General features: G+C 42.5%; 1 protein-coding gene across 2 annotated transcripts; it reads left to right on the top strand.

Annotated features, from left to right (window-relative positions):
* The first annotated feature begins 642 nt into the window (after nucleotides 1–642).
* On the top strand, nucleotides 643–27,771 carry Gpr180 (G protein-coupled receptor 180). 2 transcript variants are annotated; one of them, XM_059273213.1, is made up of 9 exons: nucleotides 643–838; nucleotides 3,415–3,573; nucleotides 10,185–10,385; nucleotides 17,373–17,553; nucleotides 17,687–17,736; nucleotides 21,235–21,392; nucleotides 24,636–24,827; nucleotides 26,350–26,427; nucleotides 27,409–27,771. In XM_059273213.1, exons 1-9 carry the CDS (start codon nucleotides 691–693, stop codon nucleotides 27,565–27,567), a joined length of 1,326 nt encoding a protein of 441 aa, XP_059129196.1. In that variant the 5' UTR covers nucleotides 643–690; the 3' UTR covers nucleotides 27,568–27,771. The 2 variants fall into 2 exon arrangements, with proteins under 2 accessions (XP_059129196.1, XP_059129197.1); XM_059273214.1 differs by lacking the exons at nucleotides 26,350–26,427; nucleotides 27,409–27,771 and adding an exon at nucleotides 26,173–26,308.

The raw sequence follows: 27,771 nt of genomic DNA, 5'->3' as shown, positions 1-27,771 counted from the left end.
CTGGAGGGAGGTCAGTTGACACAAGCCAACTCAGCTGCTTCATACCATCACCAGATTATAGGCCGATGAATATTTGATTAGACGTGTAATGAAGGTGGTCGTTGTAATTTTCAGCTGTCTGATGATATAATTCAACTAGACTGGGAACTCTGTTCATGGGAGGAAAAATCGGTTTGGTGCCAAGAGAAGTTAGGCTTTTCAGTTTGCACATGTGAAGTGTCCTTGCAGCGTTAAAGTGGGCATAGGCGCGGGAGAGAAAAAGCAAAGCCCGTTTCCCAACTTTGAGGGAGTTTTCCCGACAGCAATAGTTCGGCCACGCATTTCTCAGTTCTTTCCTGGAAAGCCTCAGACGTCAATGACAAGCGCGCGAGTGCGCAGTGAGTGGCGAAGGGCGCAAGGGTTACCAGGGTGCTGGTTCCCGGCATTCCGAACAGCATCCCTGGAGGGCTCCATTTAAAACAGGCGCGAACTAGCGGCACGGCTCGGGAGCGCGGGGACCCGCCTCGCCGCGCGTCCCGCCCACCACGGCCGATGATTGGCTGCCGTCTTCGGCTCGTGGCGGAGATCCCGCGTCTCATTGGCCGTCCCTCTCCAGCGCCGCGCCCCCTCGGCCCCGCCCCGCCCCCCGCTGCCGACGTGGGCTGCAGGCCCGAGGCGGTTGCCCGGCGCGCGGTGGAGCGGGCTGCGGGCATGGGCGGCCTGCGGCTGCTGGCGGTAGCCCTCACGTGCAGCTGCTGGTGGCCGCAGGGCGGCCAGGGCAAGACCCTGCGGGGCAGCTTCAGCAGCGCTGCGGCCCGGGACGCCCAGGGCCAGAGCATCGGCCATTTCGAATTCCACGGTAGGTCCGGGGCGGGCCGAGGGATGGAGGCGCGCGGCCTCCCGCAGGCCCGGGGTCGGTAGGCGGCGGCCGCGGCGCCTCCCTCCCGCCACGTCGTCCCGGCCTCACCTGGATCCTCGCGTCGCCGCGTCCCTGCGCCTTCACCAGGCCGCAGCCTACTGCACCTGAAAGCGGTTTCCATTTCCCCGACGCTCCCCGTGCAAACAGGACCGCTCCGCTGCACCTTCCCAGAGCCGGTCCCCAACTCCGCACTTGGCCTCGTGGTGTGCATTTGGGCCCTGTGGTTGTGAGTGAATGTCAGCCCAGGAACCTATCTTGTCTGTAACACCGGTTGCAGGAAACCTACTTGGAGTGGGTTTGGGATCTGTCATTGCCTCAACAGTTTGGTTACCGCGCTACCGTGCAGTAGATTTACTATGTGTCTGGAGTTCAGTTGGTGGAAATGCGTTTAAGTGTTTAGAAAAGTTTCGTGATTGATACGCTGTGGCCTGTCTGAAAGGGCTGCGCTTCATTCTTACTTCCTGGTATCCCCCAGGAAAATCGATCACTCTTTCGGTTGATGAATTTGCAATTCATTCTGTTAATTTTGCCCCAGTTCATTTGCGCTCTTAGCTTCAGCATTTTTTCTTGGTACTTTGAATTTGACATAACTGCATTTCAAATGAGTAATTTCCTTAATGAAGCTCGGATCTTTGGCTTATATGATCAAGTTGCATTACATGCGACTGGATATCAGCGTGCCTACGTAGGGGTCTTAGGAGAAGGTAATAGAAATGAGTGTGGCAAGGAATGTCAGGTCCTGGAAACTTGCCGAATTGATAGTGTAAAAGGATGCTTTAAAAACACAAAAATGGAAGGTTTTACAATATCTGAGAAAAACCTGCCAGTTTCCCAAAATCTGAATACGCCTGGGGGAAGGAAGACGAGACCCCTGAATAAACAGTTTTGTTGTATTTTTGTCGTATTTTCAGTCTCTTAACCTGTGGCAGTCCTTTGAGAACTGACTGTGCTGTCACTGTGATCTGGACAGCGCTGGTAAATCAAGGATCTGTGGAAGCTGAGATCTCTGCTGTTCATGCCCCACAGAGATACACATAACCCTGATCATGATTACCTTGTGAACACGAGGGGAAACATGAAATAACCTAGGTTGTCAACACCCCAGATGTTGTTTGGGAAGTGTTACAAGCATCAGCTGAATGAAAAAGATATGTTACGTGTTGTTTCATAAGTCTCAACAGATTGGGGAAGGGATATCCCATGTACAGTTTCTCTTTTATATATTATGCGCGTATAATTCTCTTATGCGTAGTTCTTACCAAGTTTTGGTCGATTCCAGTTTAATTCAATAAAGCTATGCTGAAACAGAACTGCAGCTTACTATAATTTAAAGAGTTAGGACTTTAGAGGCACTTTGTGAAACTTGATACAGTATACCAGCTATTGTAAGAGACTTACTCTTTATGTACACTGTACATTTTAACTTTTTGAAAAGCTTTAACCAAAGCAATAATTCTAGTAACAAAAGAACTGAAGAACCAAAAGAATAGAAAATTGTAAGATTTTAAGAAGTCTACTGCTTCACCTCTTCCCTAGCATCCCTTCCCCTAAGGCAACTACTTTTCAATATTTATATACTAATTTTTTAAATTATTATTTTTGTTTAAGTGTGCATTCCTGCATGAGTTTATGCGTGTCACTTTCATGCAGGTACCCTTGGACATGAGAGGGAATCAGATCCCCCATAATTGGAATTTCAGATGGTATGAGCTGCCACAGGGGTGCTGGGAACCAAACCTATGTCCTCTGCAAGAGCAGCAAATGCTCTTAACGATGGAGCCATCTCTTTAGCCCCTGAACTGGGGTCTTCGTTTGTTGTGCAGCTGAGCTCACTTGTTATTACTCATTCTAAAAATTCTTTTGTTAAAGTCATAAGTGTAAAAATATGTTTGGGATGTAAAATAGGTACCCCAAACACATATATTTAAACTTATTACCTGTGTTTCATTTTCACATTAAACTATAATTAGGAGCCGGGTGTGGTGGGGCACACCTTTAATCCCAGCACTTGGGAGGCAGAGGCAGGTGGATCTTTGTGAGTTTGAGGCCAGCCCGGTCTGGTGAGTTCCAGGATAGTCAGAGCTACACAGAGAAACCCTGTCTCACAATGCCCTCCCCCCCCAACAAAAATATATATAATTAGATACTAATAGCGTATTATGTTTAAAAAAAGATACTTCAGCAAGAAGTCTTATAGATTATGAGCAAATGTATACGATGGATGAAGTGGATTGTAGAGTGAAGCAGAAATTCTGTGATGATGATTGTCCAGGTGTCCCAGATCATGCTCTTTATTCAGTGAACCGTTACCATTTGCTACTAGAGCTAAACAGTAAGTTCCATGTTGGGTAAACCCTTACACCCGAATGAGGTGTTCATTATGCTGTGGTTAATTTACATAAACGGGATTTAAGAACATAAAATTCCCATATTGATACATGGAGGTACAAACTTGTCCTACTGCCTTAGTTCTTTATAAGACCAAACTAGTTGATAATTTTTGTTTTAATGTCAAGGTGACCATGCGCTTCTGTGTGTCAGAATCAACAACATAGCAGTGGCCATTGGAAAAGAAGCTAAACTCTACCTGTTCCAAGCCCAGGAATGGCTAAAGCTACAGGAGGGCAGTCCTGGGTATAGCTGTAGTGAGAGGTTATCCAGAGCTCAGCTGACAAGTGAGTATTTCGGTTTTTTCTTTGACCATTAGATGTGTTCCTGCCCCCCTTTAATGTTGAAGTATAGTACAACACGGTAGATATATGTATATACTAAGATATGTGTGTGTGTGTGTGTGTGTGTGTGTGTGTGTGTGTGTGTGAGACTATATACATGTAACTGATGATATGATATTTTGGATGTTAACGTTTTTGGCTGCATTGTTCAAAAGCTAACCATTTCTTTGTTCAAAGGATAGAACAAAAAAATAAAAGGATTTTCTCCTTTTATTGTTCAAAGAGTTTTTAAATGTCCAAATAATTTGTAAAGGAGTCTTCATTTGTACTCTGTGGTTTATGTAGTTCATGCTAATATGCCAGATACATTTTTATCTGGTTGTAGTATGTGGTGAATAGCGTTGAATAGGTATTACCTGCCAGCACTGCACTAAACACTAACGTGTTATCTCATACAGTTTAGCCCAAGTGATGCTGTTTGATAGCATGCCATTGAGACTTAGTTGTATGATGGTGGAATAGCAGTATCTATTGCACCACATCACTTAGGGTTTGCCTCAGGAGGTGCCTTATCATCACTCTCATCCATTTTTTCTTGATTCAGTGTCTCATGATTAGGATGCTAGCCATTGAGAGAGAAAGTGGGACTTTTATAATTTAGGAATGAAGTACATACACCACTCTTACCTGTTATACACCTGAAATTAACTGCTTGCAGGAGACATGGTTAAAGAGTCTGTATTAGTTTCTTTTCTATTGCTGTAATAAGACACTAGTACCAAAGCAATTATAAGAGAGTTTAATTGGGTTTACGGTTTCAGAGGGCTAGAGACTCGGCTGGCAGGCAAGCGTGGTAGCAGGAAGCTGGAGCAGTAGCCAGACGCTCACATCATGATCCACAGGCTACAGGCAGAGAGCACACTGGAATAGCACAAGTCTTCTGAAAACCTCAGAGAGCTCCTAATCCTTCCCAAACAGCTCCATCAACTGGGGACCAAGTGTTCAAATATATGAGTCTGGGAGGACCATTGTCATTCAAACCACTTCAGCGTCCATGAGAAAGAGCAACCATCCTCTTCCCTCCTCCTGTGTTCATAAGCATCATCCTCATGCAGAATTGTGCTGGTTTTCTCATAGCCAAGCCAGGTAGAATGTTCCCATTCTAAATATCTAGTCAGCTGTCTGAATGTGTAAGCAGCAAGAGCAGGAAAGAAAATAGTTCCCTGGTCACTGATATCCATTGAGGATGTTTGTTACCTAGATCATTAGCTGATGTCAGTGGTATGCTGAAGAGATCTGAGTGATATTACAGACATTTACGTCAACCCTAAGTCTCTGAATTTATCTTGAAATTTGTACAAATCCCTGTGTTTCCTTTCCGTCACGTTTGCTCAGCTCTGCATCTCACATGTGTACAGAAGTCCTCCTCCTTTGCTCTTCTGTGCCTCCAGTGTTCAAACCGAGCTCCCTCTCCAACTTTTCCATCCTACTCTTCAGCGCTTCTTGTTTCTGGAACTGTCCGCATCCATCTCCTCCACTTCAGTCCTGGGGGTTTGCTTCCAAATCCCTTTTGAACATGTGCTCTCTGGCCTGGAACTCACTCTGTAGACCAGGCTGTTCTCGAACTCACAGAGTCCGCCTGCCTCTGCCTCCAGAGTGCTGGGGTCAAAGGCGTGCGCCACCGTGCCTGGTCACCAGTGGTCTCTCTACACAGCACCTTTGGTCATGTTACCTTTGCTTTGTCTCCACACCATCGAAGAATTTGAGTGTTTTCCTGCTCCTCTGGTGCTCGCAGGCCCCGAGCTTGATCTGCAGAACCCTGGAATCTCTGCTGTGTAGCTTCATCCCTCAGTGTATTGTCTGTGCTCAGTTAATGCTCTCACAGGCCTTTGCACAGGCTTTCCCTTTTCAGCTGCTGTTCCCTCAGCTCTCCCTCCTTGACTCCTCCTGTTTTCCTCAACAGCATTTATCATGATTCCTACTTCTTGTTTCAGTTTTTCAAAATTCGGTCAATAACAGCAGTACCATAAACTGCATGTCCATCCATTCGTCCCTTCACTGAGCAGCTGTGTGGTCACATGCACAGTGCTAGGCATGACTAATACATGGGTAAGCACAACACAGACAGTCAGTCCTTAAAGGTGATGGTGCCAGGAATACATCAGATCAATGTGAGTAAACACATGGTTAGGGCTGGAGAGATGACACAGGTGTTGAGTGCTTACTGTGTAGCTGGGGTTTTCTCCATCCCACCCGGCCCTGCAGTCCACAGCCTCTTATAAAATAATCACTCAGAGACTTAATATTATTTACAAACTGTATGGCCTGTGGCAGGCCTCTTGCTAGCTAGCTCTTTTATCTTAAATTAACCCATTTCTATTAATCTGTGTTTTGCCATGTGCTCCATGGGTCTACCAGTCTGCTGGCATGTTGCTCCTTGGGTGGCAGGCTGGCTTCTCTCCAGACTCTGCCTTTCTCTTTCCTTTCTCTCTCCTTGGATTTCCCATCTGCCTCTAAGCTGCCTTGCCATAGGTCAAAGCAGCTTATTTATTAACCAATGGGAACAACATATATTCACAGTGTACAGAAAGACATCACCTAGTAAGGACCTGAGTTCTGTTCTCAGCACACTGGTCGGATGGCTCACAACCTCCTGTAAGTCCATCTCCAGGGGATCTGACACCTGATCTCTGCAGACAACGCACTTTTATTTACAGAAACCCAACTTCCTCTCTCTCTCACACACACATGTAATTAAAATTAATAAATCTAAAACAACATGCCATGAAATTTCAGTTACAGTAAGTGCAGTGAATATTGTTTACAAGGTATACTGTGGAATGACAATTTATGAGACCTGGTGTTAGTGAAATATGTGTTTTATAAGTGCCTGGAGGATGAGCAGTCCCAGAGCCTCATGCTTGGCTAGCAAGAAGGGAAGTTTGCCAGTTGATTTTTTTTTTAATCTGGTGTTACAGAAACTTTTTCTTGTTCCAGTATACATTGTCAGCTGTTTAAAGCCTTGGGCTTTGGCGCTGTCACTTGGTTTCCTGACACCACGTGGTCCTTATTGTACCATATCCTTTATCCATTTACAGAAACGCCATTTCCTACATTGCCAGAGTATAAACCCACAAGTGGAAATCACTGCTAGTGACTTGTGAAACTGTGCTTTGTAAAACAAGCAGATTGGGCTGTGTTTAGGTCCCTACCCACTCTGAAATGCTGCTGCAGCTGGAATTACTACCTTTTTGTGGGTTTTTCAAGACAGGGTTTCTCTATGTAGCCCTGGCTGTCCTGGAACTCACTCTGTAGACCAGGCTGGCCTCGAACTCAGAGATCCACCTGCTTCTGCCTCTGAGTGCTGGGATTAAAAGTGTGTGCCACTACTGCCTGCTTGGAATGACTGTTTTTCAGCATGGAGGTAGACATGGGACTGTAATCTAATGAAATCTTTCGCCTTTTTTGGTGTGCATCCATTTTCCCTTCCCCATTCTTTCAAAGACAGGAGTATTTTTTGGAATTATGAAATGAAAGATAACAGGGGGACTGGAGAGATGCCTCAGTGGTCAAGAGCACTTGCTGCTGCTCTTGCAGAGAACCTGAGTTCAGTTTTAGCACCCACATCCGGCAGCTCCTAACTCCCTGTAACTCTTGCTCCAGGGAATCTGATGCCTTCTTCTGGCATCTGGGTTCACCTTACATACATACCATACATACATCAATTCAAGCAAAAGAAAGATAATAGGAAACAGCAATTTTAGAGGAATGAATATTATTTTGTTAAATTTGAGGACCTAAAATAAAGTACTAAAAAATATGCTTATCTATATTACATAGCTTTTATATATTTTTTTACCTACATATTTTGTGTAAAACATTGTGTTCTAGCTAGGCAGTGGCACACTCCTATAATCGCAGCACTCAGGAGGCAGAGGCAGGTGGATCTCTCTGAGTTTGAGGCCAGCCTGGTCTACAGAGCAAGTTCCAGGACAGGCTCCAAAGTTACACAGAGAAGCTCAGTCTCAAAACAACAACAACAACAACAAAAACATTGTGTTCTAATTTGCTTCTCTGTTGTAATTAAGTCCATGACCAGAAGTTACTTGGGGAGGAAAGGGTTTATTTCAGCTTACAGATAATAGTCAATCATCAAGACAAGCCAAGGCAGAATTTAAGCAGGGCGGGAATTGAAGCAGAGACCATGGAGGAGTACTGCTCACTGGCTTGCTCCCCATGGTTTGCTCAGTCTGCTTTCTTATGCAACCACTTGCTCATGGGGAAGGTCACCCACAGTGGGCTGGGCCCTTTCTCCTCAACCACCAATTAAGGAAGTGCCCTGTAGACTTGCCCACAGGTCTGGGAGGTAATTTCTTAACCTAGGCTCCTTTTTCAGGATGATGTATATATATTTTATATATGTATGCTTTATCCATTTTATCAATTTTTTCAACAAAATCCTAGCTTTAAAAATCTCTTTTAATCTTTTGAATTACTAATGGTCATATTTATAATGTATTGCTACTCAGGAGCCTTCAGTGAAAAAGGCATATTCGTTGTTTCATGACACTGTAATAGTGCCACTTAATAATAATCCCTAGGAACAAGTACATTTTCAGACTAGTAATCTGATTTTTACAGAATAACAACCTTAATAAGCTCGTTATTTTTGCCCTGCCCTTACTGCTGGTACACATTGAAAATAAGGATCAATCTGAAATACCTGTGCAGAGTGTTGCAAATAGATACCCTGGAACTGAGTTAGGGGTGGTTGTGAGCACTTGTGGGTTTTGAGAATTGAGCCCAGGTCCTCTGCAATAAGGATGGAGTCTTGTTGATACAAGGTAAGTGAACTGCCACTAAGGTATGCCTCCAGCTCAGGCTTTTTTTTTTTTTTTTTAACTAGAAACTACTTTGTCCATTTTAGCTAAAAACAAGCACACAAGACATTTAAAGACACTGAAAATTAGTATAAATTTATCTTAAAAACTAACAGATGCCAAATAATTTGTTGTCAGATCAAGTAGTTAAATACAATATTACATAGAGAATAATTTGCTCTCATATATCTCATACACATGATCCCTTTTGTGTATTTGGTATACTCTGAAAATCATTTTAGGCATTAGTATTTTACTATGCATTCTGGTTAACAGTATTCATTTCTTTTTATAATGATTGAACAATTAGCCATTCAACACTACTTCAGTGATTCACATTTTGTTAATATTTGAGATACTAATTACACCCTCATAGAACATGCATGCTGTGTTGTAGTCTTTTGTCTCAAAAACAATAACAGTATTGTCAGGAGGCTGGCTGCAAAAAGACAGTGAGACAAACCAAATCCAGCATCACTTTTGGAAGCACTGCTGTGTTTCTGTTTATATGCGTCTGTGTAATTTAAAGAGAAGCATCCAGAGCTGCCTCACAGTGGAGATACAATGTCACAGTTTTGTGTCTGTCATGGAGACAAAGTCTAAATGCAAACACAGCAACATGACAGAGACTTGTTTTGTAAGGACATGCCCACATTTGAGCAGTCTCATTGAGCCATGTATTGATGTCATATTAAATTCTTACTAAGAGCTTTGAGAATTTGACACCTAGAGCTAGAAGCTGATGCAGAGACCATGAAGGAATGCAGCTTACTGGCTTGCTCCTCCTGGCTTACTCAGCCTGCTTTCTTACAGAACTCAGGGCTGGGCCCTCCCCCATCAATCATTAATTAGGAAAATGTCTTACAGCCAGATCTATGGAGGTATTTTCTCAACTGAGGTTCCCTCTTTTGAGATAACTAACTTGTGTCAAGTTGGCACAGTACTGAAGCCAGCTCCCAGGACAGACCTCTGTGTCCCAGCCTTCGGGAGTCTGTCCTTCGTGTCTCACTCCCATGTACGGATCTGACCCAGAATCGTTGTCGTTTCTTTTTGCTACTATTAGTACCTTTGGAAAAGAAAGACCAGTTAGAAGAAACACTTTTTTTAAACAGGTATAACTTTTGGATATAAGGATTTTATTTTCCTAGCAAAAGATTCCATTTTAAATTTAAATTAAGGAAGTTACTTACAAAACTGTGATTGCAGCTGCTGCATGCTGTGATCATATGGTTAAAATGATTGTTTGGTATATATTTTACCATATAAAATAATTTTTAAATGTTGCTAACCCACTAAAAACTTTGTAAATATTTACTAAAAATTCAGTTTCAAGCCAGGCGGTGGTGGTGCATGCCTTTAATCCCAGCACTCGGGAGGCAGAGCCAGACGGATCTCTGTGAGTTCAAGGCCAGCCTGGGCTACCAAGTGAGCTCCAGGAAAGGCGCAAAGCTACACAGAGAAACCCTGTCTCGAAAACCGCCCCCCCCCAAAAAAAAATTCAGTTTCAATGAAACCATTTCTCTTTTGTGGTATGTTATTGATACTTTTATAGTGATTTTATTGCTTAAATTGTTCATTTTAGTCTGCTTTATAGTCTCTATGCTTTATTCTAATATTACACCAGGGCTTGAATTTTTGAGGCCAAAAAAAAAAAAGATTTTAAACTCAAATTAATTCTATTACTAAAACATTGAGAAGATTGCTTTGAAAGGTGCTGTTTTCTTTCTCTCTCAGTGACAATGAACCAGACAGAGCATAACCTTACGGTGTCCCAGACTCCGGCTCCCCAGACATGGCATGTGTTTTATGCAGACAAGTTCACCTGCACAGACGACACGGAGAGTCCTCAGCTGGAAGAGATCCCGTTTGAAATGGTGTTACTAAACCCAGATGCTGAAGGAAACCCATTTGACCATTTCAGCGCTGGAGAATCTGGTAAGATGTGTGTTTAAATATATCCTAAATACAGAAGAGATTTGCACACAGGTATCTTCATTTTACCTTCTTAGAATATTAAAAACACAAAGCAGCTGAAGTTTAAAAAGCAGAATGCTAAATTTTATATAGCTTGACTTTGAGTATATTAAAGACAGAAAATAAATTATAAAATATTAACAGGTAGTTGTATATACAGGTAATAGAATCATATAATTTTTAGTTTTCTTTATACATTTTGGCTTTTTTTTTTTTTTTGGAGACAGGGTTTCTCTGTGTAACAGCTCTGGCTGTCCTGGAACTCACTCTGTAGACCAGGCTGGCCTCAAACTCACTGAGATCTGCTTGCCTCTGCCTCCCAAGTGCTGGGATTATAGGCGTGCAACACTACCACCCAGTGGCATTGTTTTTATGATCAAAAATGTTAATGAACTGAACAATCTACTTTAAGGTATAAACTAAACTACCCTTCCCTTAGTTTTGAGCAGACTTAGACCTTGCTTTTCTGGGTTCTTAGGTAGTAATGATCAAGTCTGTGATGTTTTCTGGAATCAAGTTTATCCCCACAAGTCTTCGTTAAAATTTCAGGTCACTGTGCCTTGCCCTACTGAAGTGAGATTGTAGCCACGTAGGAATGATTGGCCAGAGCATGGTGAATGTCCTCTAAGTGTGACAGATTTGTCAGTTCACATGCTGGGGTAAGCATCTATGTAGGCCCCCTGTCAAGGAAAGGGGCTTAGGGTTCACTTCCTCATGGTCATTGGCCATTTGAAGAAGTCAATAAAGAAAATGCCATTGGGTCTTGTTGACAATAAAGCAGTTGAGTTGAACAGGAGTAAGGCCACGTTAGACTTGATTGATTAAGTTCAGTGTATGAATATCACTAGAGAAACAAATGAAAGCATGTGTAATAGCAGGTCACAAATGGAATGTGACAGGGTGAGTCTTAAAGTGTCCTTTGATTTTGAAAACATTTAGAATGACAGTGGGGGCACTAAGTCCTAGAGTAGTTTTAAAACATTACACTGTCAAGGAAATAACAGCCATTCACGATGTTTGTGAGCACAAATTGACTTAGGCTATGTTTGGCTAATGACACTATAGGCTGTAGACCGTTTCTGCAAGTCAGTCTGCCATGCTTTATCCTTGCAAGCCATGCCAGTGGCTGTTCTCAGTACTGTAAGATGACATCGGTGAAGCCCAGGCCAGTGGAGAGCACTGGGCATGGGTTTCTACTAACGGCCCTCGTGTGGTTTGAGGGCCGTTATTTCCCAGACTCCATTATTTCCTGGGACACTTACTTTAGGACTGCTCAGGCCGTACGAGACAGTAACGCCCTGCCAGGCCATGGGCCCTCCCCCTTGCTGCCTGCAGATGCTCGGCCTGCAGCTCTCAGAACCTTGACGAACGTAGTTTTCCTTGTGCTGGCTCCATTTCAGTTCTTTTTTCCGCATCCCTAGTTTGGCATCTGCACTTCAACCCCACAGCATAAAGCAAGTCCATTTGCTGCGCTGGGGCCTCCAAATTCGAGTCATCTTGTCTTGACTTTCTCTGAACTTGCCCACACCTCTAATGGTTTCCTAGCATCCAGGATTTCTGCTAGCTTTTCTTTAGAATTCACACAAATGACTCCAATCCGGCTGTCAGTCCTCGGCTTTCTGGCCTACTTCTTTGGGCTTTTGTTACTGATTTGGTATCCAAAAGCTTATTCTAAAATGGGAAAGTTACACAGGTCATGCCCTGACAATATGTGATTGGTCCTGAGATTATGTGCAGAGCCACCCTGCAGGGACTGATTATTTCACAGTCAGAAGAGCCCAGAAGTACCTTGAGTTATTGGAAACCAGTCTATGGCTGGCTTACTTCCTGAAAATTACATTACTTTATCGATTAAAATGCATTAAAGCCCTTGTGAGTAGGTCTATATTGCAGTTTAAGTTGGTGATTCTTAACCCATCACTATACATATAGAGAAGGTATCTACATCTAGAGAAGCTTTTTTCTTATTGTTATTTTTATTTTTCAAAAAAAAAATATTGAGAGGCAAAGGCAGACAGACTCAGTGAGTTCACGGCAGGCCTGGTCTACATAGTGAGTTCCAGGACAGCCAGAGCTATATAGTAAGACCCTGTCTCCAAAAAAACCAAAAAGTAAAATGAAAAATAAATTCACTTCTCCCAAGACTCAGACTTGTTTTGGGTTGTAAGCCAGGCATTGAATCAGAGCTGAGGTTGTTTCTAATGTGCAGAACCACTGTTGTAGAAAGCTGTGTCTTACATCCTGAGGGAGATGTGCTGGTTTTATGGTACAGGTTAAGAGGGCCCTTCCTGTTGTGTAGCCTTGGTATAGAATTTGTTTCCAGGGGATAGTCTCCAGTTCTTTTAGAAACCTGTTTGTCATACGTACTACAGACAACATACCATTAGTGTTGCGTGCTGTTCTCTTTAAATTTACAACTGTTCCCTTTCCTTTGGTCCAGTTAATGCATTCTAAATCTAGACTGTGGTTAATCCCTGATTTGTAGTTAAATCTTATTTTACAAAACTAACTAAGGCAAATTCGATGGCTCTTAACAAACTACTAAGTAGGAATATAAGACTTTTCAGGTAGAAAAAATGAAATGGCTCCTTTAAAAGATTAATCATGAGTTTGAGAGGGGGTGCAAGTGGGAGGACCTGGGGGGAAGGAGGTGGAAATGATATAAATATATTAACTCATGAAATTCTCAAAACAGGAAAAAATTAAAAGATTAAATTATTAACTATATTTTCTGCTTTTCTTCAAAGTACCTAGGCTCTTGAAAGCATGTTGCCTAAAGCAAACAGCTGTTTGGTTTTTTTTTTTAAGATTTATTTATTTATTTTTTTTATGTACACTGGGGTTTTGCCTGCATGTGTGTCTGTGCCAGATCCCCTAGAACTGGAGTTACAGACAGCTGTGAACTGCCATGTGTATGCTGGGAATTGAACCTGGGTCCTTTGGAAGAGCAGTCAGTGCTCTTAACCACTGAGCCATCTCTCCAGTCCAAACAGCTGGTTTTTATTGAAATACTATTATAGGCTTTGCTATATTGTCTAGATTTCAGCAGATACATTTATGCTTTTCTGTTTTCCCCTTTCCCCTCCATGTTCTGAAGATAAGTGGACCACCCACTTAGCTCTAGTAAAATGTTGCAGCTGTGGGGCTCAACGCATGCGTTGTTGGTAGTGAAGATACTAAGTATCTTAAGAAAAAAGTCAGGTGGTAGTGGCACATGCTTTTACTCCCAGCACTCAGGAAGCAGAAGCAGGCAGATCTCTGAGTTCAAGGCCAGCCTGGTCTACATAGTAAGTTCCAGGACAGCCAGGGCTACACAGTGAAACCCTGTCTCAAAAACCTAAAAACTAAAAGTTGAAAAAAAAAGGGGGGGGGGGCGGGGACAGACGGAGAGACAGACAGACAGAGATGTTGTGGGCCTGACCAGGCTCACACATCTTTGCTGTGTCAGCCCCATCAAGTCTCAGTGTTGGAAATCATCGGATGGTTTTGAAATCTTGATTGGTGTTGAGACACTTGAGGGAGGGAAGAGCTGGGCTCGGAGGCCGGAGGCAGGCTGGACAGGACCGTGCCCCTGTTCCGTGCCCCTGTTCCGTGCCCCTGTTCCCTGCTCTTCACCCTTTTTCGCTCTCGATGAAGCTAAGGCTACTGGAACTGCCGTCTAAGTGTCCTCCCTACTCCGTCTCATCAAGGCTTCTTTAAGGCTCGCTTCACAGTCGACACATTCCCTGAGTGTCCACCATCTGCTGTGTGCTGCTCTGAGAGTTCTCTTTAGTGTGCATTGACTCTTAAGACTTAGTTACCCACCTGTTTTAAAATGAGATTTTAATTCCAATGTGAACAACATAAATTGCTTTCTTGTGACTTGTAACTGCCAGAGGCAAAACTAAAGTAAACTTGGTAGCTAAAGAGAAAACAAAGACATGTCTTAGAGCTGATCTGCTTGAAAGGAAAAATAATAATAAAGCCCAGGGCGGAGAGCCAGCATTTCTCTCTTTAAAATATGTTATGGACAGGCTCAAGGTAAGACTCACTTACCAAAGATTTAGTTAACAAGATTTGAGTCAGTGTCTTAGTTTGGTTAATATATTCACCCAATCAAATATTTTTCTTTGTTCTCTATAATCTTAGCTCCTTCAGAGAGATATATTTACCACCGAATAAAGTCCCTTTGTCCTTAAGTTATTTTGGCTTCTCAGTAAAGAGTCATGATTTTCTTGTCATGTGGATCTGTTTCATAATGAACCCTGACACCTGATCCTGGTGTGGGTGCTTTATGAAATATTACAAAGAGAAAAACTTTCAATAGATGCTTTGTGTGCTTTGTATAATTCTTTAACACAACGAAGGAAAAATTAAAAACTAAGATCAAAACATGGGCTAGCGTAAGGAATTTTATTGGCTCACAGCTTTGAATATATTGGTAGCATCTGTGTTTTCTGCCTTGTTCCAGTACTATAATCTAAGGATTACGGTGCCATCATTCTAAAGTGCAGTCTCTCTCTATAAAAGGCGCTTACAAACTGTTCCCCCGCCTCACAATTGACGGTTCTTCCTGCCAGCTAACCTGGCTTCTTTTCTGCATGGAAATGTGTAGCTCCTCATTGTGTAGCAGAGCAGGAGAGACACCCAGTGGTAGGAGAACTTCTTACTCCTGTTGGTTCTCTTGCTGATGGCTCCAAAATGATGGAGTTTGAGCTGTTTGTTTGCTCTTTTTACTGGGATATGTGTCTCGTGGTTTGCTTTTCCAAAATGATTTTTTTAAATAAAAAAGTACCTTCTTTTTTCTTCATTAATTGGCATTTAACCCAATTGGGAAGCTAGAGCAATCTCAGACTTCTCATTGGAAGGGGAGCAAATCCAAGTCCATCCACAGACTCAGTAGAGAGCTCTCTGTGTGCAGCCAGTATTGCACACTGGTGTTCGGTAGAATGTAAAAGCCCTGCTCTTGGGGACTACTGTGGGTTTGACTCAGTACAGCTGATTCTCCATATCAGCAGATTCCACGTCCATGTGTGCAGCCAGCCACAGATGAACAGTATCGTGCGTGTGACAAGTGGTCTATACTGAAAACATGCCAGCTTTGTTTGTAGCATGAATCTTAAAAGTTCTTATTAATAAAATCAAACCTGAGCCAGGTATTGGGGTGAACACTGGAAGGTCAGAGAGACAAAACAAGCCACAGCTAACCTCACCTGGCCAACTTCTCAGCTGATCTTGTTTCACCAGACTGGAAGCCTCTGTGTCCTCATCCAGAATGAATCTCAGCTGAACTGCTGCTCAAAAGCCTGAACGCTTAACCAGCCAAATGCTTAACCAGCCAAATGCTTCTAGTTTCTGGTCTTCACGCCTTATATACCTTTCTGCTTTCTACCACCACTCCCTGGGATTAAAGGCTTGCTTTCTGGGATTAAAGGCGTGATGAGTCACCATGCCTGTCTGTATCCTTGAACACATGGATTTCTGCCTCTGGAATGCTAGGATTAAAGGTGTGTGCTACCACTGCCTATCCTCATGTTTAATATTGTGGCTGTTCTGTCTCTGACCCCAGATAAGTTTATTAGGGTGCACAGTATTTCGGGGAACACAATACCACCACATTTGTTCTTTTCAGTATTCCCTCAACAATACAGTATAATACCTGTTTATATAGCACTTACATTGGATTAGGTTTTGAAGATAATCTACAAGTGATTTAAAGTGTATAGCAGGATATGCATTGGTTTTTATACATAAATCCCATGTGTTTTATTTAAGGGACTTGAGCATCCATGGGCTTTGTTTGATGTCTGAGGGATTCCTGGGACCAGTCCCTCTTGGATTGAAAAGGAAAACTGAATCCTGTAAATTCAAAACCATGAAATTCCCAGTCTTCTAACTGGAAATTTATTAGAATTTGTTTCCTGAAATTTCTCAAATAAAACTCTAAACAATTTTAAGTACAGAGAAAAGATGCTGGTTATTGTGAGGTCACGTGAACACTACAGGAGACTGGGCGGAAGTGACGTCATGAGTGGCACCGTTTTTTAGAATGCGCCTGCATTCTTCCTTGGTTCTGAACTTCGATAGTCTTCTTTGCTCATGTTCTGCTCACTCAGAACTCTGCATCATCACTGCCTGCTTGACTCTGGCAGAGTCCAGCATTAGCTCTTTCCACCTTCAACATTGACATCCGACTTTCTGTAGTTTGTAATTTGATTCTGAAGAGACAAAATGACTCATCTAACTTTGTTCTTGGCCACTTGGAATGGTGGTCATTTGTTGTCATAGTTCTACTTCATATTGGCATGGAGTCACCTAACTGCCAGAGGATTCCCTCTTTGGCAGTAGCTATAGAAAGTACCAGACAAGAGGGCTCTGGACATAGATGTCTTAAAGCTTTGCCCAAATGAAAATTCAAGGTAGTAGAAACTCCCCAAACTGATTCACATGTGTTCTTATCAGAATCACCATAGGGCTTTCCAAACAGACTGCTTGGCTTCACCCTCCATTCTGGTTTGGTGGATTAGAATTGGGACCCAAGAATTTCCATTACAAGTTCTGTGGTGATGTGGCCGGATCAGGGACCACACTTGGAGACGCATAGTCAAGGTCTACTAAGCTACTGGTGACACTAAATGTTCCACAGTTCTCAGAAAAGACATGCACTTTGAGCTTCTAAAGTGTCTCTAACTGAGCCCTGAAGTCGCTGCTGGCTGTTTTCAGACTGAACAGAACTCTGGTTACAGTGAGTTGCATCCTTGAGTGACTCTGTTCTTCTACAGGTTGACTTTAGCTGCTTTGTTTTAAGTTTCCTTCTTAGAGTTAAAACTTGGTCCCGGGGGAAGAGGTTAGTAATTTCCGTCTTTCTTCCTTACAAGAAGAATGCTATGACTCCAGTTGAAAAGATGAGCACTAGAGGTAACTTGACAACACTGTCGTACTGAAGCACTGCTGTTCTTCTCTCCACAGGGTTACACGAGTTCTTTTTCCTCCTCGTCCTGGCGTACTTCGTGACTGCGTGCGTCTGTGCGCAGTCACTGTGGCAGGCCATCAGGAAGGGAGGACCCATGCACACGGTCCTGAAGGTCCTGACCACAGCACTGCTGCTCCAGGCTGCCTCGGCCCTAGCCAATTACATTCACTTCTCCAGGTAACTCAGCCACTGTTCGTCGTCCCAGCTCATGTGTCCTAGTTAGTCCACAGAGTTAGCCTTGCTCTGATTAGGAGCGTTTTTTTTTCCCCATTGGTAATTTATATTAATGCTCTCCTCTTCAATTCCTCAGATATTCCAAAGATGGAATAGGGGTACCTCTTATGGGAAGTTTGGCGGAAGGTGAGAATCTTTCTGAGTACTTTTTCAAAAATAAATTTGCCATCTTCTTTAAAGAGAGAGAGAGAGAGGAGAAAGAAGGAAAGGAAAGAGAGAGAGAGAGAGAGAGAGAGAGAGAGAGAGAGAGAGAGAGAGAGAGAGAGAGAAAGCGAAAGCCAAAGGACTTCATTTTCAGCTAATGGGGTAACTCAGTAGTAGAGTACTTGCCTAGCATTGACTGAGGCCCTGGGTTTGATCTCCAGCTCTGTAAAATGATGATGATGGTAATGATGGTGACGATGATGATGATGATGGTGACAATGATGATGATGATGGTGGTGATGATGATGATGGAGGCAATGGTGGTGATGGTGGTGAAATAATTATTTTGCTGTGGTGTAGTTTTTTCTAGTCACGGTTAGTCAGAACTCAGATGAACTAGAACAGGACTGGCTTAGTTCTCAGATCTTGTTTGATCTTACTAATAAGTGGTGTGTCTAGCTTAGTTCTTCACTGTTTGTTATTCACATGTGCTTCTTCAGTTTGTCCTCAATAAAAGTAGACATGCTTTGCTCACCCCCGTTTGCAGAATCTGTGCTCAGACGCACCAGGTGCATTTACCTAGTGAGCTGCAGAGCCCAGATGCAGACCCAGGTTTTCCCGTCCCAGGGGTGAAGGGGTTTTCCTGTTGTAATTCTGTTTTCTCCTATGCTCTTTCTCTGTTTCTGATCCAAGACCACGTTCACGCCTATAACTGAGCTGACCTCACATCTTTGTTCTTTTATTTATAAGAGAAACTCTTAGTAATTAAAAAATTTAAAAGTCTTAGAATCATGACTTTTTTTGGTTTTTCTCTGTATATCAGCTCTGGCTGTCCTGGATCTCACTCTGTAGACCAGGCTGGCCTTGAACTCACAGAGATCCGCCTGGCTCTGCCTCCCAGTGCTAGGATTAAAGGCGTGGGCCATCATGATGTTTTAAAGAGAACTGAGAGCACTCAAGTCGTACAACCATTCTTTATACTCAGAAATTAATGCTTTGGTAAGCAACAAATGTTGACCATGGAACCATGCTGGAGTTGACTTTTGTTTTCTACCCATAGTTCTCTTTTAGTCAAGGTGTCTTTGGATAATTGCCATTTGCCTTCTCAGGACTCACTCATCTGGTCTCATCACCTGTTTTGATTCAGAAACTTGAGGAACTTTGTTACCTTGTGAGATCCTGGGTACAATTCTCCTTGGACACGAACCCAAGGTGCTTGTCCTTTCTGAACACTGGCTAGTCCTTGGCTTCTCCCTTGTTTTCTTTTGACTTGGAGAATTAATGGAATCACAGTGCTAAGGCAGGACAAAACTGTAGAGATAACTTCAGCAGTTGAGGAAATTGACATCTGAAGAGGAAAGCACACAGCACAGACCTTAGCAGAAACCTCTTTCTGAAATCAGGGTCACTGACTGACTGTCAGGTCTGTTGTGTGTGGATCGTTGAGTACCCGACTATTCTTTTCCTCTGCAGTTCTGGGATTCTAGACTTTTTTGTCTGTGAAGCAAGAGCTATATCCCTTGGTATTTGAGAGGGAGGTTCACTTTGTGACTGCCGTTGAGCTTGCTATGTAGCCTAGGCTGCCCTCAGCTCTCAACCCTGGTGCTGTCCCCAAGTCCTGGGATGAAGTACACACCACTGTGTCATGTGTCTCACCGTGCTCTGCACACTAGTTGTTTTAGCTGCGATGAACTGATGTTCTGAGTGGTGATGACTCTTCCAACAAGAGTTGGCTGGTTAAGTGAGTGAATTCAAGAAAGCGGAGTTCTTATGTGGTCTGTGTATTTCATCTATAAATAAATAATATTTATATACATTTACACTTTTACAAATATATATTTATAAGTGATTTATAAATATATCTATATATAAAATAACAGGTAATTATTTTCAGCAACAATGAGCATAGGTTTTCCTGTCCAATTATGGTATTTGATCGGTTTTTGTAAACTTGTGTATAAAGAAATGAGCTGGAAAATGAAGGGGATTTCCCCAGGTGTTTGTTTTTGCTACTTAGGAGCTTATATAGGCATTCCTCCAGCCAACTTCTTTATCTGGTTAACTGACTGTATTTGTGAAATGTCTAAAGAAATTAATTCACATCACATTTAAACATTTGTGATGAAAGAAAAATGTGCTTGATCTGACAGGCTGTTTCATTCAAGTATAGTAACAGTTTATTGTCAGCATTCACTACCATACATATATAAGCATACATACGTGAACCTTTCCTGGGGAGAAACGTCTCCAGAAAGCACACCAAGAGCAGAACACATCGGTTGCACCCAAGTCTGGCTTGGTGAACTGATGAATTTGGTTAGGGTAACCTATGGTAGCATGGGCGGCTTCAAGCTGAGGAAACATAACCACTCCTAGCAACTGCTAACTGTCTACTTCATCAGGACGGAGTAGGGCATTGTGGGCCTCTCCTCACCTTCCATGATGGGAAGTTAGCAGGCCTAATCTGTGCAGGTCTTCTACAGGGAACCAGAGCTGCCTAGAGCTCAGGAGGGCAAGGCAATAATGCCATGTCAGAAGACAGTGTGCCCCGACAGTGCGTGTGAAACAGCCGGTTTCAGTGCAGATAACAGAGCAGGAGAAAGTCTGTCAAAATAGAGCTAATATGTACTATTGATAAACTTACGTTATACCCCAGCTGCTTCTGTGTCTCTACAGGAAATCTTACCCAAAGTGGTGACAGTTGAAAGCATTAGCTGTCTAGGGGCAGTGCATTACTTTGTGATCACAAGCCATTGGTGTACATGGTGATAAAAAGTAATAGCTTTTATTGTAGGCAAGCAATTATTCATTTATAAGATAAGTATTCACGGAACCTGAAGCATTTATAGATTTTTGTGTATTCATTTGTTTCTATGTCATGTGCACCTACATACAGGTGATGTGTTGAATTCTTTTAAAGTAGTGGTGTTCTTCTGCAGTGCAAGTGCTGGCCACCTGGTGGCGCATGGCACTAGTTCATGGAGCTCTTCATTTGTCTTGAGGACTCTGACGTAAGGGATGTTATGGCTATGAAATCTCATACCATTTCTTTACAGTTTTAAAAAATATTCCCATATTACAGTTCATCCATCAAACATCATTAGCACCCTAGAAAGGATCCTAATATTTTCCACATTGCAGAAATTATATTTAAAATTTATTTCTTTTGTCAGAATTGTATATAGCAATAAAAGCTTTAAAGAGAAGAAATGAAAAAATAGCTTTAAGGTTGGACTAATGTATAAGATATAATACAGCCATGTATATATGTTTCTAAATGGTAATATTTCTGTGTTTCTATAATCAGTTACAAATTTTATGCCAAATATTGAATGTGTTAGAACTATTACACATTAATATCTCTTACTGAATTTTCTTAGTTTTTGTGATTTGAAATGGGGCATTCTCATCTCAATTTAACATGTGCCCAATTCTGTGAATTGTGAAGCTTTATTGACTTTGATTTTCATTTCCCTTTAGTTTTTGACATTGCCTCCCAAATTCAGATGTTGTACCTGCTTTTGAGCCTGTGCATGGGGTGGACAATAGTCCGAATGAAGAAGTCTCAAAGCCGACCTCTCCAGTGGGACTCTACCCCTGCGTCCACAGGCATTGCGGTGTTCATTGTCATAACCCAGGTGAGAGCTGAGCCTGCAGAAATGCATCTGAATGTGTCTCACTGCACAATGGGCACTGGGATTCTAAGAAATGCAGATAACATGATCTCACAAATCTCCTGAGTGCTAGCTAGTATGTGTAGATAGCAGGATTTGACTTACTAAAAATGTCATTTCCTACTTTTTCTGTTTTCTTAAATATTAAAAAAAAAATCTTTTAGCATTTTTTGGTGCTGCAGAGATGGCTCAGTAGTTAAGAGCACTAGCTGCTCTTCCAGAGGATCCAGGTTCAATTCCCAGCACCCACATGGTGGCACACAGTCCTCTGTAACTCCAGTTCCAGAGGATCAGATGCCCGTTTCTGACCTCTGCAGGCAAAAAACCTATACACATAAATTAAATGAATCTTTTAAAAAATCATGCATATTCTAAAATCACAGCTCTCTTAAAAATCCAGTGTTTTTTTTTTTTTTTTTTTGGTTTTTCAAGACAGGGTTTCTCTGCATAGTTTTGGAGCCTGTCCTGGATCTCACTCTGTAGACCAGGCTGGCCTCGAACTCACAGAAATCTGCCTGGCTCTGCCTCCCAAGTGCTGAGATTAAAGGTGTGCGCCACCACCGCCCGGCCTAAGATGCAGGGTTTTTTAAATCATCATTCCATTGTAATTTTAATTTATTGTCACAGACAAATAACCAACTGATAATTAAGATTGACACTGCACGAGAACTGAAGCCTGTGTGAGACATAACTGTTATGTTCAGCAACAGCCAAACAATGCTAATGATACCGGCAGTCTATCAGTACATAAATGCATACATGTGCTATTAATATACTGACCACATATTAGCACATGTGTATGGAAATACAGACTTAAATATGGAAAACCAACTTATAGGAAATGGTAGTTCTATAATCATACTTCTTTGTTGTATAAGTCAAGTTTAAAAGTATAGTTTAAGAAACCAGATAGGTATAATTTAGTGTAAGGGAAGAATAGTGCTTTTAGTGATAAACAGTGTGTGTGTGTGTGTGTGTGTGTGTGTGTGTGTGTTGCACATGCTTGTGTATGCATGTTCATGGGGGAAATATGGGAAGTATATGAGCATGTGGGAGGGTATATGGATGTGTGTGTGTGTGTGTGTGTGTGTGTGTGTGTGTGTGCTTTTTTGTGTTTGTAGGATCGCAGGCACGTGTTTCCACACCCAGCTTTTTTTTCACTGTGAGTTCTAGGATAGACTCGGTCCTTATTGGTGTTGGTTAATGGTTGCTGGAGGAGGGGTTGTCACTTGATTCAATGGTGTAGCCATTGACAGGTTGTGCAAGCCTCAGTAAATAGCCTCTCACCCATGCAAGCAGCCGGAAGTCGTGGTTACCGTCTCCAACAGACAAGACATACAAATGGGAGGGGGTTGTCAGAAGAAGGGTCTCAGCGGGAGGGAGGGTAAAGAGAGTGGGAAAGACTAGGTTTCGTTATATCATGTATAAAACTGTCAAAGAATAAAAAGAAACTATAGCATCTACTCTGTGTATGTTAGAGTTTAAGTATGGTTACATTCTTAAGTCCATGCTTTTCCAGTCACTCTAGGTAACTTGATGTATGTAAACAAACACAATAAACTATACACATATACTTCTTTCTGTATGAGCACAGGTCCTCACACCTGTAAGATGTACTATCCTGAGACTGAGCTATTTTCCTAACCCCAGCAATGGCGAGTTTTATGTCCCAAAGGAAATGTCCTCTGTGTAAGTCACAAAAGCAGCTGTCTACTGAAAGTGCTGGAGTGGACAGAGCAGGTGAGGAAGGAGGAGACTCTGGAGTGGACAGAGCAGGTGAGGAAGGAGGAGACTCTGGAGTAGACAGAGGAGGTGAGGAAGGAGGAGACTCTGGGGTAGACAGAGGAGGTGAGGAAGGAGGAGACTCTGGGGTGGCAGAGCAGGTGAGGAAGGAGGAGACTCTGGGGTAGACAGAGGAGGTGAGGAAGGAGGAGACTCTGGGGTAGACAGAGGAGGTGAGGAAGGAGGAGACTCTAGGGTAGACAGAGCAGGTGAGGAAGGAGGAGACTCTGGAGTAGACAGAGGAGGTGAGGAAGGAGGAGGCTGCTGGTAACCCCTTAAGGCCAGTGAAGTGGATTTTTGTTGTTTGGAGATGGGTCTCATTATGTCGACCAGGCTGGCCTAAAAGTCACAGAGATCGCCTACACCTCCCTAGTGCTGGGATTACATGCATGAGCCACCATGCCCTGCCCAAGGATTGGATTAATGCTGAATTTCATTTACCAAGGTGTTTGGAAGTGACTAACAACTCAATTTTGAAAGCTGAGCTTACATAGGAAGCCCAAAAGCATATTTGATGGTAAAAAGATTACAATAATAAGTCCTTGGTGCTCAGTAGGTACAGAGGGAACATGGATAGCAATAAACAGAACAGCAGAAAGCTCTGTTATACTGTCACGATAACTAGATGAGAGGGAAGGTCAGCAGAAAAGTAAGGGTGTGTGACAGTGTCCAGGAGCTCATACCAGATGTAACAGATGTGCTTTCAGGCTGATACCTAACCACCTTCACTCAGTCCCCAGTACCCACCCATGTAACAATGGAAGAACTCATAAAGTTGTCCTCTGACCTCTACACACACGGTGTGGTACAGGCATGCACCTTCACACATACAATAATGGTAAAATAAAATCTAAGTCAATAAACAAAAATGTCTTCCTTTATGTAGGGAAGTTGCCAGAAAGAGTGACATTTGACAACAATTTGGAGTTGGCACATTCTGCTAGAAAAGATTCTGAGCTATTTGAAAGTGGTCTTAAATTGGGCATGGTGACGCATGCCATATTGCCAGATCTCAGGAGGCAGAGATGTGAGATTACTCAAAGTTTGAGGCCAGCTTGGTCATCGTGAGTTTGGGGCTAGCCAGGGATACATAGCAAGATTAAAAAAACAAGCAGGTTAGCCTTGCGATAGTGAGGAGAATTGGGAGGGAAGGAGGTGGGTTTAGAGGAAAGTTCCCATTCTTCACCTTTTCCGCTGGTGTTTGTTCTCAGAGATGATGATTTGTGTGTCACTCGATAGAAATCCCGCTTAGGATTCTGAGAGCAGGAAAAGAACTACACTATTTACTGACAGCCTTTACAGTCAGATAATCTTTGCATCCCTCAGGAATGTTTTTCTAACATATAAAGGATGCTTACAAAAGAGTTGAGAACGTGTTTTGTTGTAAACAGGTATTTATTTTTCCCTAATTGTTGTTATTTACAGAGCATTTTGCTACTTTGGGAGCAGTTTGAAGACACTAGCCACCATAGTTCACATTCTCACCACAGCTTAGCAGGGGTCCTGCTGATCATCTTAAGAATCTGCCTGGCACTATCGCTGGGCTGTGGACTCTACCAGATCATCACAATGGAGAGGAGCACGCTCAAGAGAGAGTTCTACATCACATTCGCCAAAGTATGCATGGGGCAGGAAGTGGCTTCCGAGGGTCTGCTGCACTCTCCTTTCTGGGAAGTTAGCGAGCAGTTAACCTGGGCTGCTTTCTGTGTGCCAGGGCTCTGTTCTGAGCTCTCTGTTAATCTTCATGCCATGCATGATGTGGCTTTGAACCCATTGTACAGAACCCATGGAACAATATTTTCCGTATAGTCTTGAAAGGCCCTTGGGCTACATCTTGGTTTTTCCTTATCAATAGTGATTTTTCTTCTCTTCTGTGAGAATTAAAAAAAAAAAAATTGTTTGTTAGCAGCTGTTAACTGTCTGAACCGTTACTCTTGGAGTTCCAGTGTTGTGTAACAAGCCATGAGGGGCTGTCCTCGGTATAGGAGGATGTAGCGCCGGTGCGTACACTGCGTGGGCTGCTGCTTCACCCCCTGTGTCCATGTGAGCAGCGTGGGTCCTTTCTGTGCCCGTCTAATCAGAACGCTGTAGAGCAGCAGAGGAATTCTGAGTGCTCATCTTAGTTCCCACCTCTTCCTCATCACTGGCCCCTATGTCTCTGCTCGAGAGTTTTAATTATATGCATTCCTCTACATTTCCCTCTCTTTGTACGAGTAGTAACACACTGAAAACTGTCAATCTTCAAAGTGCCCCAAGCACTGTTAACTTGTTTCAAATTGAATTTTGAGAAAGAGATACATTGTGACAGTTTGTGGGAAAATAGAGAAAAGTATTTGCAAAGCATAATGGGAAATTTCCTATTCCTCCTCAGTCTCTTGCCTCTCCCCTGCAATCCACTCTGCCATTCATAGTAACTGCTGTGATCGTCTTGGGTGTTTTTACTAATTCACTTGAGTATGGACATGTGACTGTGACTTCATGGTTTCATTTCTTTTTGCAGAAATAGTATACATTTGTACCTCGCTTTTCTCAGTTTCTAATTGCTGCCTGTATCACAGCGTTGATAGTCTATAAAATATATGTATGGGACAGATTTATAAGTGTAATGTTATAAGTGCTCTAAAAATTGGCAATTTATTGAGAGAAAAGAAGTATTAATGTCATAGCAAAAATAAATTTATTTCTACATTTTATTTCAAATGTATGCTGAAGTGTAATTGAGGCCAGTCAGGACCTACAAGAAAGAGAGTGTTAAGATTTTATTTTTATTTTATGAGTGTCTGTGTTTTGTCAGGTGCCCTGGAGCTAGTTATAGACAGTTGTGAGCTGCCATGTGGGTGCTGGGGACTAACCCTGGGTCCTCTGCAAGAACAGCAAATGCTCAGTTAAGAACACTTGCTGAGCCCTCTCTCCACCCGAGGCTATAAGTATATTAATAATTGTTGTTTGATTTTTGATTCAGGATCTCACTCTATAGCCCAGGCTACCCTTAAGCTGCGGTGCTCCTGCTGCACGACTCCTAATGCTGAGAGGACCACAGTGTACGCTGCCCCGACCAGCCTTGCTTTTGTTTCTGTTCTCAGTCTGGCGCATCTCAAGTAAAGACAGCAGATCTTACTGGCTTGTCGGTTTCTTTCAGGGCTGTATCTTGTGGTTCTTATGCCAGCCAGTGCTCGCCTGCATTGCTGTGATTTTTAATGACTACCAAAGAGATAAGGTAAGTGATATTCATGACGAAATGTTGTTAAGTCTTTATTTAGAACATGTTAAAGTAGGAGATACCTACTTAGCCATTCAGAAGTTTCTTGAGTTCTTTAAAAACTCAAAAGAAAATGTTAAAACTGATGAGTACATAAATTAGAAGTTCATAAACATTAAAAAAATTAAAAATTAGTTCATAAGCAAAATGATAGAAATAGCTTTTTTGTTGGTCTGTTTGCTTTTGAAACAGGATCAGAATATATAGCTCTGGGCCTCCAACTGGAATTGATCCTCCTGTTTCTGTCTTCCAAGTGTTGGGATTACAAGCACGTGCTACCACACCCAGCCTTGAAGTAGCTTCTCTGGGTCTTAGCCCATTCTGGAGTCATGTTTTATTAATTAAACTAGAGGACATGTAGTGCATCTCTTTTAAAAACAGAAATGATTAGAATTGTTCACTGTGTAAGGTATTAGCCGAGATGGACAGAACAGTCACATTGCTGGAACAGCCTTCAGACTGGAGCAGGCTGACTCTAGATGTGGTGATACCTGCCTGCCTTCATCAGCAGATGGCTCCAGCATTTCAGAGCGGAGCTCACCATTAGTGTTTACAGGTGGAAAGTAGGAACATGGCCTACAAAAAGACCTGTGACTTGAGGCAGAAGTATGTTTTACTGCTATTAGCTAGATTAAATTAGCTCCATTCCTGATTTTTCTTGTTACCAAAACCCATGTCTGTAACATGCATTCCCTTGGGAAACCAGGTACTTTTCTGTCCGACTGTAGCATCTGTAAACTAAGTGTCAAAAGGATTTTACTCTTGAACAGTCACAGTCCTGAAGTTATGTCTACTCTCTGTGGAATGTGTTTCCTGAAATGCACCCGTGGTAAAGGTGAAGGACTGTGTAGAGCGCAGAGTGGATGCATGGTAAATGAAATGTAACTTTTCTGTTTCTGCACACGGTGAAACATTCCCTTTCTTTTTTCTTTTTTCCAGGTTATTACAATAGGTGTAATCCTTTGCCAGGCTGTGTCCATGGTTATTCTGTACAGACTCTTCCTGTCCCACAGTCTATACTGGGAAGTTTCTTCACTTTCCTCAGTGACACTACCACTGACCATTTCATCTGGACACAAAAGTCGCTCTCATTTCTAATACTTGATTTTTGTTGAAAGAACAAGTGAATTGGATAAGTGCAATAAGGATCCAGATGCAGTGACTTCTTTTCATGCCTTTGCTGTGAAAAACTGAACTGTGAGAGCAAAGCATGTTATTTATATAACTGCATTTCAGCAGTGCCAAAACTCAGAAAGGTCATAAATGTCTGGAGTGTGCTCAAACAATAAACTTTTAAAAGAG

The sequence above is a fragment of the Peromyscus eremicus genome, chromosome 9 (assembly GCF_949786415.1).
Source record: "Peromyscus eremicus chromosome 9, PerEre_H2_v1, whole genome shotgun sequence".
Classification (NCBI taxonomy): Eukaryota; Metazoa; Chordata; class Mammalia; order Rodentia; family Cricetidae; genus Peromyscus; species Peromyscus eremicus.
Note: the sequence above shows the minus strand (reverse complement) of the source record. Positions and strands in the feature narration are given on the sequence as shown.